At 34.7% G+C, this 22,055-nt stretch overlaps 1 protein-coding gene across 2 annotated transcripts in view; it reads left to right on the top strand.

The window, feature by feature from the left end:
* The window catches only part of LOC145680795 (uncharacterized), an 82,525-nt gene extending 67,103 nt beyond the window's left edge, over positions 1 to 15,422 (top strand). For both annotated transcript variants that reach the window (XM_081751834.1, XM_081751835.1), the window contains exons 11-12: positions 4,268 to 4,540; positions 15,124 to 15,422. In XM_081751834.1, the coding sequence (XP_081607960.1) occupies positions 4,268 to 4,540; positions 15,124 to 15,281 (431 nt within the window). In that variant the 3' untranslated portion in view covers positions 15,282 to 15,422. The remainder of the gene's footprint in view (positions 1 to 4,267; positions 4,541 to 15,123) is intronic.
* Positions 15,423 to 22,055: the final 6,633 nt, after the last annotated feature.

Raw genomic sequence — 22,055 nt, 5'->3', positions numbered from 1 at the left:
AATATTTTTATTTTCTTCGCACTAGACTAGAAATAAATAAGTGCATTTGGTCATAATGTATGTGCATTTAAATAGGGAAGGAACAGCTCCCCAAATTGCAAATGTCGAGTCTATGTGCTACAATTTTTTTTTATCTTAAGATAGAAGATTGCAATGTTGGTGTGTGAAGAAAAAGAGAAAGCTCATTCAACCATTAACCACCATCTGAAGTAGGATAATGACTCGCTGAATCAGAAACCTGATTAATTATTCAGAGTGCATTTGAAGATGATAGAGATAATAATGCGTCCCCCTCAGACAGTCTTTAGCCAATTTTGTACTTACCTTTACCTGTTTTCTTGTTGTTTTGTCAAGTAATAGATATATTTTATTGTAACACATAATATGTAAATAGAGAGAAATCAGCAATCATTAAATCAGAACTTATTTAGTCTTATTTTGCGTTCAGTATACTGCACAAAAACGCCCCATGTATGCTGAGAGAATACAATAATAATATAGTCGTTCGTGTTCTTGTTATATATCTGAGCTCTTTTACTGTCTTCCTGTTGCGACGTTTAACTATGAAATCTAACCAACATTATGATGAACTACAAGAAATGAATTATCTTCAACAGAATCAATATGCGTTCACGAACAGTGATATTCTGTATAATTTACTCTTGTTAATATGTAACTTCTTTTCATTAAAAAAAATAACTTTGTATCCAAATTGGGTTTCTCTTAAAATTCGAGCAAACTTTGCTTGGATCGGAATCTAGCGTCCCATCAAGTAACAAGTCAGTATGAGATGTGGGCCTACAGTTTAAACCACTTGAGATCCGACTGGGAATCAAACCGGAGTCATCCGCACTGAAGACGCGTACGATAACAATATAGCCATAATGAAACTTCCCAATTTATTGTAGACTATTATTAGTTTAGATAAAGTCCTTTGTCATTTTCGATATTAATCTTACTATTTGAGAGAAAATGGGAGTAAAACTAAAGGCACTTTTCCTAAGGTTGAGGGATAAGAAAGATCAAACACTAAATTGCCCCAAGTGCTTCTAGTCTCAAGTCATATTTATTTATTGTACCCTATCAAAGAATATATGTAGGCTTTAGATATTCGCCTTTTTACTATATTTTATAAAAGTCCTGTTTCCTTTAAAGTGCTTTTACGCTTATTTACATTCCAGCCCTTCTTATATGTTGAGCAATCAATTATTTACTCCCAACTTTCTTAACTTGAAAATACTTCAATATGTTAGCTTATATATCAATATTATATTATAAATGTGGTAGTAACCAAGATGAGTAAAGAGTATTTGAGTAACGCAACGAAAAATTCTAGGTTCCATTCTGTACACCTTACTCAGAACTATTCTCGATTTTGTCCCATTTCATTCTATTCGAAAGTTATAGTCTTCTCGTTTTCCTTAGTTTCCAAATTTGTTCCAAACTAAGTCATTTCTTTTAGCAACGCGAACTACTGGATAACAATATGGCACGAAGAATGCAACATTCTTTTGTATACAAAGCAAAACAAAATCAGTTCGACATAAATTGATATTTTACTCTTCAGATTAAATCAGTGAAATTTCATAAAATGACATACTTATGAACTTGTTACTTTAAAAAAACTTTAGATATAAAAGATGCATTTAGTCATCTGTCGATTTCATTAAATAAAAATTTATTGTAAAAATGGAAACCTTAACTTATAAGAGGGGCTTGTTTTCAAGACAAATGATGAACACAGGGCGTTATTTGGAAACGAAATTGGTTAACTCATGTCGCATTTAGGAAATGTTAAATTCAAAATTATCTAGGAAAGCAATGCAAACCAGAAAGTTTGATTCAACTTTAGAATGGAATGGAATGGGGTGAAATTCGGAATAGTTTTGAGCAGAGCATATGTAACTTTATCAAATGGCATCTAGAACATTTAAGTCCTCTGTTTTAAGTGTTCCCAACCTTTCTGGCAAGAGTTGATTCACATGTTTGGCAGAGTACAACGAAAAATAATTTCTGACAGATCCGGTCAATAGATGTCAACAGCTGGTAGACATTGGTTGCCATCTAACGGCGAGATGTATAATTTTTACTACCTTTGTTTCAATAAAAGAAAAAGATATGGATAACTACCGTTAATATCACTGTTATCAGTGAAAATGTTAATTGAATCTATTAACCAACTTCGCGGGGTAATTGCAATAATTATATGTATAAAATACAGATAAAAGTTCAATTCCATTCGAGACTTTCCATGTGGAGTAACGGTTGAACGTAAGCCAACCTTAGCCTTTAAAACATTAACAGATTGACTCAATTAACGATTACGGCCAAGAAAATTGCTCTAGCGTTTCACTGCAAAAAGTAGATTTTCTTTCTTTCTTTTTTTTTTAAAAAAAAATTATTTTCCTCCACGATTTATTGTGTGAAGCATCAGACCAGCATGTGTCACTGTTGCTCATTAACATATTAACAAATTGATCCCATTAACGAACTCAAACAATGTAATCATTCTAGCCACCTATTCCATAAACTTTTGGAATTAAAAATAATTTAAGAGTTTGCTTCCAGTCAAGAATTATCTTCTGGAATAACACACCCACATAGCACACGGACGTTCACGAAATGTTTTAGACTGATCCGCAATGGACAACAGGACATAGCGGGATAATCTGAATTTGCTTCCGGGACATCCATAGGACCTCCACGGGATATCCCTATGTTCGTTAATATCCCGGAAAACGGGATATTCAACGTGACACAAAGGGATGTCCACTGGTAAATCGTGGGATAATGAGGTCCTAGGTATGTCCGGCGTGGGATTTCCTTGGGATCTCCTGCCCCCATTCGAAACGTTGTACCGTGGACATCCTATGTGGGAATGCTTTAGGATGTCCCTTGCAGGACATCTATGGGATGTCTACTCATTGTCCCGATAATCCCGGGAACTATATGGGATAATTGGAATCAAAATGGGACGTTGTGTACTATGTCGGCACGTACGAACAGACGGAGGGAGAGATGCACTAATATTACAATATTGTAAGTCTCACTTGCATAGATCCTAATACCAAGAAGAATACTTGAAGAGTTCGTTTCAGGTTTTGTCATTGTTGTCCATATACAACAACAAGGTCTTGGAACACGGGACCTAGTATTAACATGGGCTCCTAAGAATGGCCGGGTATTAAATACAGTATAGTTGGTGAGTGCATAGATCATCATGCAAGATCTTCCTTCACAGTATTTACCAGCTCACGATCTCGCCTAAAAGAGAGCTGAAATACTGGATTACGCCATCATCGGTCCGAGTTCTCGATTTTGGTTGCTCGGCTGGATCAACGTTTAACGTTGCCTTCAACATCAAGACTACTTGAGATGAGAAATCCGAAGGACATTAGTTAATACCTGATCTCCTATTGCTCATGTAGCCACCAATACTCGAGCAATACCAAGCTCGGCTGGTTCTCGAGTAACTAGCTAAAAGTACGAAACCTTTAGCCAGTGCCGAGAATCTAATATAACAATGTGGTATGACACCCTACATTGCATCAAGATTTAACTGGCTGGTGTATGGCGTAGCAGAGTGCTTTTGAAGTCTGCAAAAAGTAGAAAGAAATATAATGAGCAAAAGATGGAGGGAAATAAACCGGGGCAATAATAAGAACATTTTGGCAATGTAAGCCAAGTCATGAATGAATTGCATTAGAATGTAGCGTCTCTATTAATATTGAAGTTATATGCGATGTGGACCTACAGCTTAAATTGGAATCCGAACCACATGCGTTCCTGTCATGAATCAAACTCGGGTCTTTCGCACCAGAAACGCCAATCCTAACCAAATAGCCATGAGGGAGCTAAGTCATGGATATAAGAGAAGTACACCTGCAAAACTGTCGATGCATTTTTGTTTTCCTGTCATTTTTATCTTTCATAAACGTCATATTACCTGCCAGCATCTTCCCCTCTCTGCGTGTTTTATTCAGAAGTAGACGAGCAGAACATTCAGCTGGGAATGAATGTTCTATCAATTGAGTGTTATTTTTAATTGATTTTCTTGCTGAGACTGTTTGTACTTCACCAAGAAATCTGTTACTGAGTAATATATTGCACTCACTATTTTACATCTAAATGTTACAAAATATTAGGACCACTTTTCAATTCGTAAATTAACGTCGAAAGATAAAATGGTTTTTACGTTTAATTATAAAATCATGCTATGTTATGAATATTAAAAACATAAACCACATTCCTTGTTCTTTCATTCAAGATTGTCAACCAATTCTTCACCCTCCAACACCGCAAATAACTCCATCTGGCTACACGTACATGGAAGGTTACGGATTCTATAAAGTTCACCCTGAGCGAAGAATGTGGCAAGATGCAGAGGGAATATGCGAAGCAGAAGGAGGTCACTTGGCATTAGTTGAGAATCAACAGAAGCTTTCAATGTTAAGAGACTTACTCAATATGGCCGGGATACAAGATCAGGCTTTCATCGGCTACCAGACTGGGGGCAATAACGGCCTTGGGGCAAATTTAGGTATGTATTGCAAGAATATTTGTGTCTGTATATGTAAATTACGATATCTTCTATCTACAGGGCATCAGAAACAAGGTTACTTCTACACGACACTAATATATTTATATATACGGGTAGACCCTACTGTTAACCTGTAGAACAATTTTGATTTGCCTTAGAATTGAAGCATGTAAGCCATGAATAGTTTAGAGACGAAAATTGTGCTTGAGCGTAGACCTAAGTCAAAGGATAACACCGTCCTGTCTCGAAAATGTATCGTGAAAGCGACATCTCGTCTCGAAAATTAATATATTCTTGTTTAGAAAACAAAAAAATATCTTGGATCGAAAATTCTGTCTTGTGCACAACCCTAACTACTTGATTTCTTATATAATGCAACACTGAGTTACGTGAGGAGAAAAGTCCTTCGGGTTTCTAAGTTCCAGAATTGACCACAGGCTGCGCAGAGTATGAGATGATTGGGCGGTATATCCTGATCTGCACCTCATTCTCTTATTACAGAAATTTATTTATTTATTTATTTGTGAACAACAACACAACAGTGAAAGCCCAATTATAGTGTTGGTACATTACAAAATAAACTTACAATAATTTTCTTGAACATATTATAGTTCATATTACATATATCAATTTCCTTGTATTCGGTCCATAATTTGTTATAAGAATAGCATATTCTCCAGATTGATGACTTCAATAATACGTTGATCCTTGCCTTTTTGCAATAGAACAGGCCAGAGTTTTCAATACGAGTATTAAGTGTCGAGACATGAAAATTTAGTGTCGATATAAGATTTGTACAATAAACTCATATTTTACTATTTTACGAAGAAACCGAAGAAACGTCAGATCTACTACATTTCACCTTTGTTCTAGTGTAGGGATATAGAAGTTGTCTATTAATTTAAGATAGTTTTCGTAAGACTCTTGTATGCTAAGTATTTGATAAATTTCGATTGGACTTTTTCGAGTTGGTTTCGGTATTGTTGTTGCAGTGGGTTTCAGATCACAGCAGCATATTCCAGTTTTGATCGGACATAAGAGTAATACATTTTTGTTAGTGTGGTGATATTGTTAAACTCCTTTCCAGTTCTAATTATGAATCCTAACATTTTAAAAGATTCATTAACTATGTTCACTATATGTTAGTTTCGTATCAATCGTTACCCCGAGATCTTTCACTGAATTTAATCTGTTTAATACAATCTGATTAAATGAATAGTTAAACTCTACTTGATTTTTGTTTCTAGTAAACAATAAAATACTACATTTATTTATGTTTACACAAAGTTTATTAACCAGTTTGCAATAGTTTCTTAGTCATATTGTAAGTTGAGACAGTCATGGTTGGTCTCTATCCTGGGATATATTTTGACGTCATCCGCAAGGAGCAATTTGTTACTTAATGATATGTGATCAGGGAGATCGTTAATGAATAAAAGAAACAATAACGGACCTAGGTTGGAGCCCTGTGGAATTCCAGAGTACGCAGTATAGTCAGTTGATTTAAACTCTTTGTAGATAACGTTTTGTTTACGATTGCTTAAATATGATGAGAAGAACTTGATCAAGGGAGGAGTGTAAAAAATTTCGCCTTAAATTTACTGACCGATCACCGTCAACTCTCGTTGTCATCCGATTACCCAAAATTTTACGGACCACTGTTTTCTCATAAAAACGACAGACCGTATATTTAGAAGCTAAATAATATTGACCGTGCTTAGAAGCAAATTTGGTAACGTATATTTTACGGTAATTTACCGTAATATTTAGAGGTCATTTAAAAAAAAAGCACAGGTGTGTTATTACCGTACAAGATTTACGGTAATTATCACACCGATTCCCTATCAAAAGGTCCTTGCCGGTCCAGCATGCCCTCTTGCTAGATCTAGTAAGAATTCTTGCTGGGCAATATATATTGACCCAATTTTCATCGAATTGCTGGAAACTGTATTAGTACACACACTGGCAAGCAATAATTTTTGCTAGATGGATGCAAATAGAGAGCACATTGGTCCACTGGTGTTAAAGACTACTTAACTAAAGAAATCACAAAAGCGAACGAAAGAAGCGTTGCACCTACGACGTGCATAATATCGATAAGAATAAAAGTTGAAATTAATTCTTAGTTTGTAATATCGAACCCTTGTTCTGATATCATCTTAAACATGTATTGCTTTTTCTTTTCAAAATTACCAATTTTGTTATGTATTGAACAGAACACCAGAAGAGGGGTTCGATATTACATACAAAAAAAAAAAAAAACTGTATTTCTTGAATTTTATAGCTGAGTTTTCGCACCCTTTGAAGATGTATTTGGAACAAACATCCATGTCCTTTTAAGATATTTATAAATTGATATTCTGTTGCAGTGTTAAGACTAACTTTATTGCATGTATTTTCGCTACGAGTACCAGTAGACTAATTGACCTCAAATATTGTAATCAGCGATTCATTCGATTAGTCGTATTATTACGGTTTCAGATAACCAAGCAGGCACCCGACAACATACCTGAGAATGACCAGAAGTACTACAAAACAAGTGTAAAACTATATGAATTCTCACAACACTGCCTTCAGTATTTAGTATCCGCTATCCCAAATTAATAAATACGTGTTTGCATAATTATGTAACGGTGGCATCAATGCTCAAAAAAAAATTTAAAAAAGTCACCAAACTTCCAGAGTATCGAACTTTTGCATATTTATTAAACGCTCAAATATATTAACAAGACACCAGAACAGATTATAGGTACTCAGAACAAAATTAAAGATAAAAACAACATTTACAGAAATATTTTTCAAATCTAACAATTTATTTATCCAGAAATAGTGACAACATGGGCGCCCGATGGAAATTTTCTAGGGGACTCATCTTCCTGGTTACTATATACCCTATTACATTTGGTATTTTTTTTTATTTGTATTAAGAAATTTAATAAGTTTTCATTAGCTAGGGGGGCGACCCCCTGCCCCTCCATTGGGCACATGAGTGACAGTATATTTTATTTCTGTAACATGAAAAATTCCAGTTGATGCAACACAATTTATGTAATGCTGTACTAAGTACGGTAAACTACGAAGCATTTTCCTGAAAAGTTTTTTTTTTTTTTTTTTTTTTTTAAGTATTTCAACATTGTGACTCTAATTCTAGCTTCACCACCACTCGAAATTGGCTACATTATCATAAGAACTTTAGTTTGTACATCCAGCAGCTTCTTGGTTTCGCATCGTTGTACTTTGGAGCGATCTGCTTGCCACGCTTCCTTCTGAAGTTTCGTTTGTCGCCGAACAAAGTTCAAATAATAACATGGTGCTTTCCCATACATTTCCTTGCTTAATGTTGAATTTCCAGGATATCTTCAACAGTAGTGCTGTATATATCACACCAGAAAACCACACACTAAACAAACAAAAGAAAGAAACGAAACAAAACAAGGCACAACACACCCGAACCTACGCGCCATCAATACTCGCTTCGAACATGTGCTTTTTCTCTCCAATACGCATGCCCGACACAAGTATCTGACAGGAAAACGGTCTCCTAGCATTATTTTAGAAAAACGGTAAACCGTATATTTTTCATGGTAGGAGGCACTTATTTTCACGGTTATTGGTTACAGTGTAGTTGTTTAGCTTATGCAGTAATACTTTGTGATTGTATCTGTCAAACACCTTTTCAAAAATCTATATATATTACATCCACCTGATATCCAACATCTAAGGAATTCGCTATGAAGTCTGTGATAATTGCAAGATTAGTTGTTGATTTGTGTGGAATAAAACCATGTTGATATGATGATATTACTGGTTGTATGTAGTGAATTATCCGTCTGTATAAAATTTCTTCAAATACCTTTGCAAAAGTAGATAAAATTGATATGGGCCAGTAGTTGTTTATTTCATTTTTATTATTGGTCTTTGGTATTGGGCAAACTATAAATGATTTCCATTTATCTGGAAAAATACATGTTTTCAGAGAGGTTGAATGCGATCCATAGTGGATACGTAAATGCATCTATACACTCCTTTATAATATATGGAGGTATTTCATCGGGTCCAACAGCTGTTCTGGGCTTTAATTTTTTGGTTGCCATTTCTAGATCAGATTGAGTGATTTCATCTACGCTAAGTAACTGTACTTTTTCATTTACATCATTTACTATAGTGATATTAGTGTTGTCTGTGTGATGCACAAAAACTGAGGAGAAATACTGTGCAAATGTATTGGCTATTTCATTATTACGATAAAGTTCACGTCCGTCGTAATTCAATTTCCCCCAGGAAGATGTTTAGTTTTATTTTTGCAAAGTTCCATAATTCATTGGTATTGTTATCGATGCTATTTTCGGTCTCTTGTATGAACTTTCCGTTATTTCCCTACGCAATTCATTGAATTTATTAACATAATATACTTCTTTGTAACGTTTGTACTTTTTATGGTAGATTGCTTTCGTTTTAACTTTGTTTTGATAATTTCATTTGTGAACCAGGACGGATAATCTGTTCGAGTTGTTTCTAAGCGGCACCTATTTATCAAATACATTATAAATAATATTATACAGATTATTAACTAAGTCGTTAACGTTTTCATAGTCTTTTAGGCAGTTAAACTCAATTTATGAAAATTCAATATACACCCCTAAGAAGTATGCTTTTCTAAAATTATATCCAGATATATATTGGTCTTTTTTTTAACTTTCGCGGTACACTGCTGTATCACGTTTATTACCATAGATCGGTGGTGTACATCTTCTGGAATTAGTGGATATCCATCCCTTAAGACTTCTATGTTTGTTATATTAGACAGAACCAATCTAATGTACGGTTGGTTACGTTTGTCACATTATTTAAAGATTGTAGATTATAATAAGACATAAATTCATATAAGTTCTTGCATTTAGAAGAGCTTATTTCAAAATTGAATCCCGTACCATTTGGTTCCGATAAGTTGAAATCACCAATCAGGAAAACATGACTTCCTTGAGGAGAATTAATTTCAAGACGTCTAAATAAATCATTTTACAATTCAATATTAGAACCCGGTGAGAAATACACAACACAAATATATATAGTTTTCCCCTTTATATCACATCTGTCCAACAAGTACATACAATGTTTAATTAGAGCTGCAATAAGAACACCCCCTCCCTTTGGTTTACAAGTGTTAATAGAATTACTGTCTTGTGTCAACACTGTATATCTGTTATCAAATACTTCTGTATCATAATAAGATTCGCTAATTCAAGTCTCAGTGATTGCAATTAAGTCATAATTATTAGATAAAACAGCACAAACGATTTATATGTTTTACCACGTAAACTACGAACGTTTTGATAAAATATTTTTAAAAGTTCTGTATAAAGTTATGGAAATGGTATCTTCAGGTTATATATAATTAATAAAATTTAGATTGACCAAAATAATAATACAGAATGAAGATTAATTAATTTCGAGTCTGTAAGCCAAAATAAAATAAAATGATTTATACTCCTGCAAATGTGAGTCCAATTTTAACGTCCCATTGTCCCGTTAGGAGGCGCGCTGCTGCTTGCACTTCTGACTTAAGATGAGATATTACCTTAGTATCAAAATATAAGTTTATGATCAACTGGAATTGAGTAGAAAATTTTCTCCTTTAAAAATTCCCCACGCTCCCTACTGGGTTGCCGCCTAAAGTCAATACTGGACTGACTATTGCCCTTGATGTGCTTTGCCATCAGGAAATATCAAATGATACTTCACATAGGAGTTTATTCAACTGAAATTAAAAGATATGGTATTCTTTCTTCTGAGCAGCAAGTGACCGGGACTAAGTTATTTTAATCTTTTACTCGATTCCTAGTTTAGTATATGCGAAACATACATTTACCACTATCAAAGAAAAATCTTCAAATAATGGTAGGTTCGTGAAAAACTGCACGTTGTCTCACTGACCAGTGCGTTGGCTGTTGAAGAAGTAAATTTTGGACAAATTTGTAGTTAGCGTTATCAACAATTGAACAGAGATTATCGTACGTAGCACTTCAAATTATTGCTTTTCTCATGAGGTTATCGTACTTCTTTCCAGTCGAAATATGGATTATTAGTATGTTTCCACAAACAATAATAATAATAATAATAATAATAATAATAATAATAATAATAATAATAATAATAATAATAATAATAATAATAATAGGCCTATTATTATTATTATTTTGGGGTGTAACAATCTGCTTTCCAAACGAGATTAAAATCCAATCTTTTACCTATTTTGAGAACTCTTGTACTCAAAGTGGCTAGTAATTTCTTAACAAGGTTGTTAATCCATGGAATCCTGCCCTTGATTCCCTTTACAGGGACTTACGTAAGATACAAATATTGTAATGATTTAGCTATGATTTTAAACAGTAGATCATATCTCATCGACGTAGAATCAATTTTGAAAAAGGACGTTAGAAACCAAATATCAAACAATTATGCTCCTAGTAATAAGGGACATGAGCAGGAAAAATGTTGATGTCTGTAAAAATATCAAAATCACAGTACTAAATTGCTTTCATGATTTTGAATAAAATAAACCTAAGACATAATATAAAAGTATTCTAATTACTGCTTTATTAATTTTACTTTGTGTTAGTTACCATTTTGAGAGGTTGTCATTATATTTGGAATTAATTTGTTACGTGGGTTCCAAAATTCATTTTTTTTTATTCACTCAATGATAACACTTCTTTCATATTTGAAATTTCCTCAAAATTATTTACTTTCCATTTACCAGAACTTATTAAATTATCTTATATTTTCCTATTATTGTACACTAGTTACCGTGCTTCGTATGGGAGTCATAATAATCGTATGATTTGATAATTTCTTGTATGTTGGCAACACTGGTTGTAGTTCGTTATTGAACTAGCTCAGTGCCTTTCCCTTTCGTGAAATGATTGCGCACCCATTGTGGTTTCCTTGTCATGGAATGTTCCTTTTAATCCACTCGCATAACCGTAAATGCTGGTGAATGCCATCAGTGGCAAACTGAACGAACTAATCTTTGCAAAGTGAAGAGTCACAGAAACAGACTGAAATATCCATCACTGTTTATATTTTCAATGTTTCTTCAAACACATTCACTTTCCATGCATCTGACCGAGACGGAGTAAATTACAGTGTCCAATGCATGCTTGGAAAGGTTGAAATCACAAGGATTTACCAGGTGTAGAATGTTCTTCTGAAGCTGACTTTTGATATTTCAGCAAAGCTAACAATGCAATCTTTGTCAGTAAGTTTGAGATTTGAAATAGTTTGATTTCTCTTCATTTAATATATTGCACTCATACACGTCGACCATATCTAGTATGATGTTAGAATACCCTAATTAATACTTTGTTAAATATTTATCAATTATAATTTGGAGTCTGACGTTTGGATGGCTCAAGTGAAGTACTATAGTTCATCCCAGTGATCATGAATCCACGCTTTAACTTCTGGGGCCACCGTGTCTCAGTGGTAGAGCGTTCATCTCTGCTGCATGGGGTCCATGGTTCGATCCCAGCTCGCGCCAAGTGAATTTTTGTGGTGGACAAACACCGTGTGCATGAGCTCCCTCGAGGTTCTCCCGTTTCCTCCTACTTTATTCATTCCACCATTTCCTTCATTTCTCATCACCACCTTCTCCTTTAGCCTAGCCACCATATCCGTGAGACGTAAAACTCAAAGGTTTCATTTCATTTTTAACTTCTGAGTAATGTGATTTGGCGCACTGTCATCTTGGGCAATTAAGACATTAGCAAAAAAAGGAAGGGCTACAAAATGCACGTGATCATGTAAAATGTTCAAATTATTACTGGCATGCTTTCATCCTGTGAGTGTAATTACAATTACTTCCAAAAGAAATTAGGTAATTCAGTTTATGACATCAGAGAACATATTTCACCGTAGGGAGGACATAGTTCGAAACATGAGACTCTGCATGTCTAATACATATAAGCAAGGACTATTGTTGCCCAATCACCAGCAGACCATTTTTCATGTTCTCAGTATCACATTTTATATCGGAATACAACATGTGGACACTACATTTATTGAACACTAAACAGAAACCCTAAACTTGGAAATTGTTTTAGTGTAATAGTATTGTTGCTTAATTTGCTATATCATTCAATGTAATGATTATTGCTGGGTTGACGATATTCCTTGTTGGTCCTTGTATTTAGATTTATAATTCCATACATGAAAGGGTGAAAAAAATACTTTGAACTGCAGTATTGTACAACGTTGAGTAATAAAATAAGCGAGTGATCAAGTGCAGTAAATACTGTGCAAATGTTAGGGTTAGGTAAAATATATACGATGAATTGAATACATTTCCTAAGATTATTGGTACGAAAATGACTCGAAATAAATGTCAGAGTAGATGTAAGGATATGTTTTAATTTGCCAAACCTCTCTTTGAACACTGGTCTAGTGACTAGCGTGTAACTTTTTGCCGCACGTGACCCTTTGTTCGATTCCCGATGAATTAAAGAAACCCGGTCGCAATACCTCAGTGGTTTCGGGAGTTCGGCTTCGGATCACTCACACGAAGTTCATCTCACAGAGAATTTCCACTGAAGTGCATGGGCATTTTTCACTGTCCCTGAACTTCTTCGTTTCTATCCCTATGTACGTTGAATATAATGTGGATATACATATTATTGGATAGAAAAACATGGAGACATGTGTCCCAGTTGGAACAAATTTAACAAATGAGGTAAAAAGTCCCTAACTCGACTATAAACCAATTGAGTTTATGGTGTACAACATCGTACGCATGGATTTTCTCAAGGTTCTTCCATTTTATCTCACACTCTCGTTGCACAATTATTTAATCTTATCGCTTTGAATTAACTACCCATCTAATGTAATGTATAAAATGCATAGAACGACTTAAGAGCTACTGTCCAAATATTTTACTAATGTCCATTTGCCTTTTTCTTTAGCATTTACTATACGAACATCCAAGTAACGTATGTAGTACCCTCAGTATTTGTTATATATATGTTTCAGAATCCATGTTTCAGAATCTTGCGGTACTTCTGCAACAATTTTATAGAGGTAGTTGGTGAGTACTTCAAATTATATGCCCGTAACCAAACTCCATCCATAAAAATTGTTGCGTGAGTACCGCAGGATTCTGAAACATGGATATTTCGATAAAGCACATATTAGTTCCTAAGTGAAGTCTTGCCCGACTACGGTAGGTCCCATAGTTTCCGAGCTATGAACCTTTAAAGATTATTTTTTCATATTTTTGGCAGCCTATAACTCCGAAAGGAAGCATTTGTGCACCCAGGTTGGCCAATACTTTTTGTCTTATCTTGGTGTCAGGAATCATCTCCCAAGCGTTGTCGGTGTTGTTTTGAAACACCCCGTATATAAATTTTAAAGGTTCATAGCTCCAAAACTATGGGACCTACCGTAGTCGGGTCAAGATTTCACTTAGGAACTAGTATATGCCCTATCCAAAATTGCGTGTTTCAGAATCCTGAGGTGCTTCCACAACAATTTTCATAGAGGGAGTTTGACTACTGGCCTATGATATAAAGTACTCTCCAACTACCTCCATAAAAATTGTTGCGTGAGTACCTTAGGATTCTAAAACATGTATTTTTGGATAGAGCACATACTAGTTCCTAAGTGAAGTGTTGACCCGACTACAGTAGGTCCCATAGTTTTGGAGGTATGAACCTTTAAAATTTATTTTTTCGTGTTTCTAGCAGCCTATAACACGTAAACGATGGGGTTTTCGCCCTATGTTTATTGGAACTTTTTGTTTGTTTTACTCTCAGGAATCACTCCTCTGCTTTTGTACGACGAATTTAGCGCTATACTGTATATATACTATATATATAGCGCTATAATATATATATATATATATATATATATATATATATATATATTTAGGGTGAACGGTAACTACATGGACAAACTTGGACGGGTTATAGTACATCTAAAAAGAAACAAAAGAAAGTCCTAGTGAACATGGGGGAAATTCCGTCCCGTTTAGGAGTGACAGAGTGTCGAAAGCTTGGACCATGAACTTCAGAGCCAACAGTACATCGTAGAGAGTGCGGTTAAAAACGTCACTTAGAAAGTCATACCTACTCTTTTGAAAAATGCATGTTTGAAAACGCAGCTACGTGTGCGCACGGGAATAAGAACGTGTGACACTTAGTTCATTTACAGCATGTCCGGGAATCCCTCCGTTCGTTTGAGGAATCCCGTCCGCACGCATAGCTGCGTTTTCAAATATGCATTTTTCAATAGATTAGGTATGACTTTCTAAATGACGTTTCTAAGCGCACGTTCCCACGCTTTCGACACACTGTCACTCCTAAACGGAACGGAATTTCCCCATGTTCACTAGGAATTTTCCTTTTTTCTTTCTTTTTTTTTTTTTTTTTTTGCTTCTTTTTAGATGTACTATCATCCGTGCAAGTTTCTCCACGTAGTTACTGTTCACCCTGTATAACGTTTCAATAGTGTTATGTCATTCACTGTTTCTTAGTGTTCTATTTTAGTCTTGGATTTATTTTCATTTCCTTTCGTATGTTTGTTTTATTTAGGTCTAGGCGGAATCGTCAACTTCGGCATCCACTTTGGGCTAGGAGATCAGCATCAAGGATGTGGTGCCATAAACTACGAAGGATCCGAGCATATTATTCCGTGTATTTGGAGAAGGCCTTTCATTTGTGAAATTGGTTTACAATATACGAGGAGTTGAATAAAAATGGCATTTTTGATTCCTGGAAGTCTATTCCACGTTTAATATTAAGATTTAATTATATTTTAAAATTATCTTTAATTTAACTAAAATGATGTAATATCTTAACAAATTCAATACATATATATATATATATATATATATATATATATATATATATATATATATTATCAGTTGATATATACTGGTTATGGTCTCACTTTATTATATGTAAATATATATATTAAAATTTACATCCTTCAATAGTTCTTTTATTTAATTTCTACTTTCAACTGTACACGTGCACTAAATAGAATGTAAATATGTATAGATGAACATATTTAAGTATTTTTGTTGAAACAAGCTGGAAGTTACAGTAAAACGAATATAATTCCTTTATGATTTTTAGGTTCTACATACGAAAGTGATGCTTAAATTAATTGATTAGTTCTTAATTTTGAGATAATGGTAAGCTAAGCAATCACAATAGTTTATAGTACACGTAGTAGATGGTAGTGTGTTCGTATGTAAATCTGCAGGTGAAAGCTAAAATTCACTTTTTTTTACAACAAGCTAGCTACAATGAAAGTATATTTTACGTGCGTGAAGTTGGCCCATCCCAATTGATCACATTTTTTAAAAATAGTACCAAAAAATGTGCTAAAAATGTGCTTCACAAAATACAAAATTTTAAAAAATGTGCTCTTCAAATTACCAAAAAATTAGAAGAAATTAGAACTACACCTCTGCAACTACTCACATATCAAACAAAAGCGTTCTACTAGAGTTTCGTGTAGAAAGTATTCTACTGTACCTTTTAAGGAAAATAACTGTAATAAAAATAACTGAATATTTGGCGATATCTCAGCAGTTGGTGATATCTCAGCAAACAAAATGACTTCAATATGTTCTTGCACCTTAGAAAAATCAATTGCCTCTCCCTGTAGAGTATTTGTAGTTGGCTCTAAAATAGCACTGTATTTGGCCATGATGTGCATTGATATTATAAACGTACCTGATGACACTGAAGAATGTAAGTACGTAATGAGCACTTTGTTGCGCGCTTCTGTTTCCACCAGAGGACAGCTGTTTTAAGCATTTCACTATTTCTGAGACTTTTCCAAAAATATTCTGATGCTTTTGTTCTTTGCAGACCACCATGTTTCACAGAAAAGATTCACATTAGGAACAAGATTTTTTCTAACAGATCTTTTACGAAAAAAAAATTGATTATATTTTGCATAGTTGCAACTGAGTTTCGAATGTTTTTAACTTCATTAGTGTCATTAATAACCAAATTTAATTTATGGCTAGTACAGTGAAGAAATAAGGCCTTATGATATTGTTTTTGTATTATTCTGTTCACACCTCCTTCCACTGCCACCATTGTGGCGCATCCGTCATAACCCTGTCCACATAATTTCGACATATCAAGGTCACATTTTGACAAAAAGGATAAAACTTCAGTTACAATTGCCTTTGCATTAAGTTCATGTAGAGACACAAAAAACAAAGTATTCTTCTATTTTGGAATGATTTATAGTCGAGTCTAAATATCTAATTACTACTGACAACTGCTCTACACCAGAAATATCCATACTTTCATCAGCAATTACTCAGAATGATTTTCTTTATTTGCTTCCTTAACTAAAACATTTTAAAATTCCTTTTCACAAACAGAAATCAATTCATTTTCAATTCACTGTGAAGTATATTTCACATTGCCGATCATCCTTTAATGTGTTCTTTGAACACAGTGGGCCTCATACAGAGTCGTTCTGAAGAGTGACTAGTTCCATACTAAAGAGTTCGACTAATATATGTTTGCTACAGTAGTCAAGCCTTTAGTATGACGCTAATCATACGTCAAAACGACTGTGCATAAGGCGGAGTGTCTCCAGCCTCGATCGGAAAGTCTAACAGATCAGGGAACACGCCTGAGTTTGATTTATCGCCTCAAAGAGATATACCATGTGTTGTGCAGGAAAAGATGGAAGATAATATACGAACTAGCTTTCTTTCTGTTACTTTCAACTTGCTTGATTCCGGAATTCGGACAATTATTCTCAATTTTTTTCATCTTAGAAAAAAGTCATATCCACTCTGAACACTACACCATTAACAGAGATTAAAAAAAAAAAAAAAACAAGCATCTTCGGCTTCCGTAAGCAACTAAACTTAAATTTTTGTCAGCAAAAGAGTCCATAAAAGTTAACATTTTTTTGAAAATCCAAGGGGGGAATTGCCCCCTCTTGCCCCCCTCTGTGGGCGCCCATGATCGTGTCTCACTTAAGATTTCTTCTGTTAGGTTGTCCTAACAGACTTGGTTACTTTAGCCTTCATTCGGCAAGCAGAAAGTTTCTGTGCTCATTTCTGTTTTCCTTTTTCTTTAATTCACACTTATTTTTCCGTTCCTTCTCTCTCCGCCTATCATTTGAAGAACATAACGCTCAATTTAGGAGACTTCAACAGTAGTGAAAGAATAGTCGAGAAGTTATAGGCAGTGGTCTAGCAAGCCTGGGACCATGAGTTCAAATCCACCGTATGTCAATATAATACTTTTAAGTTGTTCTTGCAAGTTGTATGATGACTTCTCTTTGCATCAAAGTTCTCCACCTAGGGATGAGATGCAAGAATCATCGACATATTAACCGAGAGGAAGAGAGAGTGGAGATATCTCCAATTGAAATATTATCCAAATCATTCATCGATATTCATATCTGATTATGTTTTACTTCATTTTTGTTTATTCTTTTTTTTTTTTACGAAATTATAGTTCTCGATTACTTAGTATATAGCAAGGGATATGAATGATATATTACGACGTATTACAACAGAGAACTCGTACTCTTTTGATATCGTATACACTTCTAATAAAAACATGCTTGTATTATTAATTGGGGATTAAATTCCAGAAACTCATGTTATGTGCACAAAAAATATGATTATTTGTCATATTTGAAACATATGACATATTTTGTATTGATGCAATGGTTTTCGCAAATTGAACTTACACACACTGCACATCTTCTTCTTACTTTCTTAGATTGTCTTTCTTTTCTCTTTTTCTTTTTCATTTTCCGAACACACTGGAAACCAGTAATATAACTGCAGAAAATATTGTTGTTAGTTTTAATGTGTAAATGAATAAAATAATAATAATAATAATAATAATAATAATAATAATAATAATAATAATAATAATAATAATAATACATTTAAAAAATAAAAAATTACGATGGTTTTGCTGAGAAAAAATATTCTCGCAAACCAAAGATGGGAGTGAAAACACCTCGATCTGCTATGTATTTTTCATAAAATTTTAGTAGAGATATTAAAATTGATAACTAACAAAAGTGAAAGTAACGTTGAAACGAATAATGTAAAACATTCTGAGATTTTACAAAATACTGTAACTTTTAAAAAAAATGAATGTTTGACCAACATTGATTTTCCTTGGTATGTCTAAGGTTAAATAAGAGTAGTAATCGCGTCACTTTGCCTCACTTTGGACTTTGACCCCGACCTTTGTGACGTCATAGGTCAAAGGTCAATGACCTTGGCCCGGGGTCAATGACCTAGGGGTACCTAGGACCACCCCCTCTAAATTTTGGCAGGGGTACCTTGGCCCACCCCCTAAATTTTGGCAGGGGTACATAGGACCACCCCCCTTAAATTTTGGAAATTGCCAAATCTAAAAATTTGGTATGGTAGCCTAGGACCATAGTATGTACCTCTATCAGTATTGGGTGTCTATGTCGTTCCCTTTTATGGGTAAAAAATTGCCAAAAATTTAAATTTCGGGGGTTTTTGACCTAATTTATCCCCTTGGATGAGGTGTTATTACCCTATATAGTTATATGGGCGTATACAGGGGTCCATTCCCTTTCATAAGACATGGGTATATTAATGCACCCCTTGAAAAATTTGGGAGGGGTACCATGGCCCACCCCTTAAATTTTGGAAATTGCCCAATTTCAACATTGGGTATTATAGTACCGGACCCTAATATGTATCATGATAAATTTGGGTGGTCCACCTCATTTCCTTCTAGGGGTACAAAATTGCCAAAACTATAAACGTAAGCAATACGTTATACCACGTGTTTGGTGTTTGGTCGATTTTATCCCCTTTGATGATGTGTTATTATCCTATATAGTTATATGGTCATGTATAGGGGTCCATTCCCTTTCATAAGACATAGGTACATTTGTGCACCCCTTTAAAAAATTGGGAGGGGTACCTTGGCCCACCCTTTAAATTTTGGAAATTGCCCAATTTCAACATTGGGTATTATAGTATTGGACCCTAACATGTATTATGATAAATTTGGGTGGTCCACCTCGTTCCCTTTTAGGGGTACAAAATTGCCAAAATTTTAGTACAACCACGTGTTTGGTATTTGGTACATTTTACCCCCCCTTTGATGAGGTCCTATTACCTTATATGGTTATATGGTTATGTATAGGGATCCATTATCTATCATAAGACATGGGTACATTGGTGCACCCCGGGAGGGGTACCTTGGCCCACCCCTTTAATTTTGGAAATTGCCCAATTTAAACATTTGGTATTATAGTATAGAACACTAATATAGATCACTATAAATTTGGGTGGTCCACCTCGTTCCCTTTTAGGGGTACAAAATTGCCAAAATTTTAGTACAACCACGTGTTTGGTATTTGGTACATTTTATCCCCCTTTGATGAGGTTCTATTACCTTATATGATTATATGGTCATGTATAGGGGTTCATTATCTATCATAAGACATAGGTACATTGGTGCACCCCGGGAGGGGTACCTTGGCCCACCCCTTAAATTTTGGAAATTGCCCAATTTAAACATTTGGTATTATAGTACAGGTCCTCAATATGTATCATGATAAATTTGGATGGTCTACATCGTTCCCTTTTAGGGGTACAAAATTGCCAAAATATAAACGTTGTACCACGTGTTTTGTTTTTTGGTCCATTTTATCCCCTTTGATGAGATCCTATGATTACAAGGGGTCCATATCCTATCATAAGACATGGATATATTGTTGCACCTTTCTTAAATTTTGGCAATGGGGGTCCACTGAAATTGTCCAATTGAAGCATAGTACAGGACCTCAATATGTTTCGGTGGTCCTATTTTCAAATTTTTAAGTACAACCACGTGTTCGGTTACTGACTCAATGTATCCTATTTGATAAGGTATGGACGGTATCTCCTTTCAATTTGGTAGTACCCTTCGGGTGTAGTACGGTCACGTGATCAATGATTTGGTTTTGATGCGCGACGAGGTCCCTGGTCAATGTTCTCTAGGAATGGAGGGGTACCTTGGACCACCCTTTAATTTTGGAAATTGCCCAATTTAAACATTCGGTATAATAGTATAGGACCCTAATATATATATTAATGTAATTTCGTTCCCTTTTAGGGGTACAAAATTGCCAAAATATAAATGTAAGCAATACGTTGTGCCACGTGTTTCGTTTTTTTACCTAATCTATTCCATTGGACGAGGTCCTATTACCTTATACGTCATATGGTCACGTATGGGGATTCATTTCTTATCATAAGACATAGGTACATTTGTGCACCCGGGAGGGGTACTTTGACCCACCCCTTTAATTTTGGAAATTGTCCCTTTTATATGTTTGGTATTATAGTATAGGACCCTAATATAAATTACTATAAATTTTGGTGTTCCACCTCGTTCCCTTTCATGGGTACACAATTGCCAAATTTTAGTACAACCACGTGTTTGGTTTTGGCTCAATTTATCCCCTTGGATGAGGTCCTATTACCTTATATGGTTATATGGTCATGTATATATTGGTCCATTTCCTATTATAAGACATGGGTACATTGATGCACCCTTTAAATTTTTGGAAGGGGTACCATGGCCAACCCCTTAAATTTTGGAAATTTTCCAATTTGAGCATTCGGTATCATAGTACATGCCTCAACATGTATCATGATAAATTTGGGTGGTCCACCTCGTTCCCTTTAGGGGTACAAAATTGCCAAAATATAAACGTAAGCAATACGTTGTACCACGTGTTTGGTTTTTGGACCAATTTCTCCCCTTTGATGAGGTTCTATTACCTTATATGGTTATATGGTCATGTATATGGGTTCATTTCCTATCACAAGACATGGGTACATTGACGCACCCTTTAAAAATTTGGGAGGGGTATCTTGGCTCATCCACTCGGTTTTAGAAATTTTTTAATATAAGCATTTGGTATCATAGTACAGGACTTCAATATGTACCACTATAAATTTGGATGGTCCACATCGTTCCCTTTCATGGGTAAAGAACTACCAAAAAATCAAATTTCGGAGGTTATTGACACCTATTTAGCACGTTATATGGGTATGTACAGAGGTTTATTACCTTTATATGTTTATGTTCCCTTTTAAATTTGGGAATTATCAAATAACAAAATTCGGTAAACGTTTTCTAGGACCCATTGGTGTTCCTCTTATGACCAAATATTCAAAATTTAAAGGTTATTGACCGGCTTTATTATTGAATAAGTACAGGATTTATTACTTTTTCATAAGACACAGGTGTATTTGCGTACCAATCTTAAATTTCGGGAGGAGGTACATTTCTTATTGTCATATCAATAATTGGTAATTGTTCTTTGGGTAAATCATTGTCAAATATGAGTATGATCACGTGATCAGTTATTAACCTATGATGGGATTAGGAGTCCAGAACATTGGTACATTGAAACTTTGTAGGATAATTTGAGAATGCGTCATTGGTTTTGATTATTACAGCCAAATATAAACGTAAGC

Source organism: Thermobia domestica, chromosome 3 (genome assembly GCF_964235325.1).
Source record: "Thermobia domestica chromosome 3, izTheDome1.hap1.1, whole genome shotgun sequence".
Classification (NCBI taxonomy): domain Eukaryota; kingdom Metazoa; phylum Arthropoda; class Insecta; order Zygentoma; family Lepismatidae; genus Thermobia; species Thermobia domestica.
The sequence above is the reverse complement of the archived record's forward strand: the minus strand, read 5'-3'. Positions and strand labels throughout refer to the sequence as shown.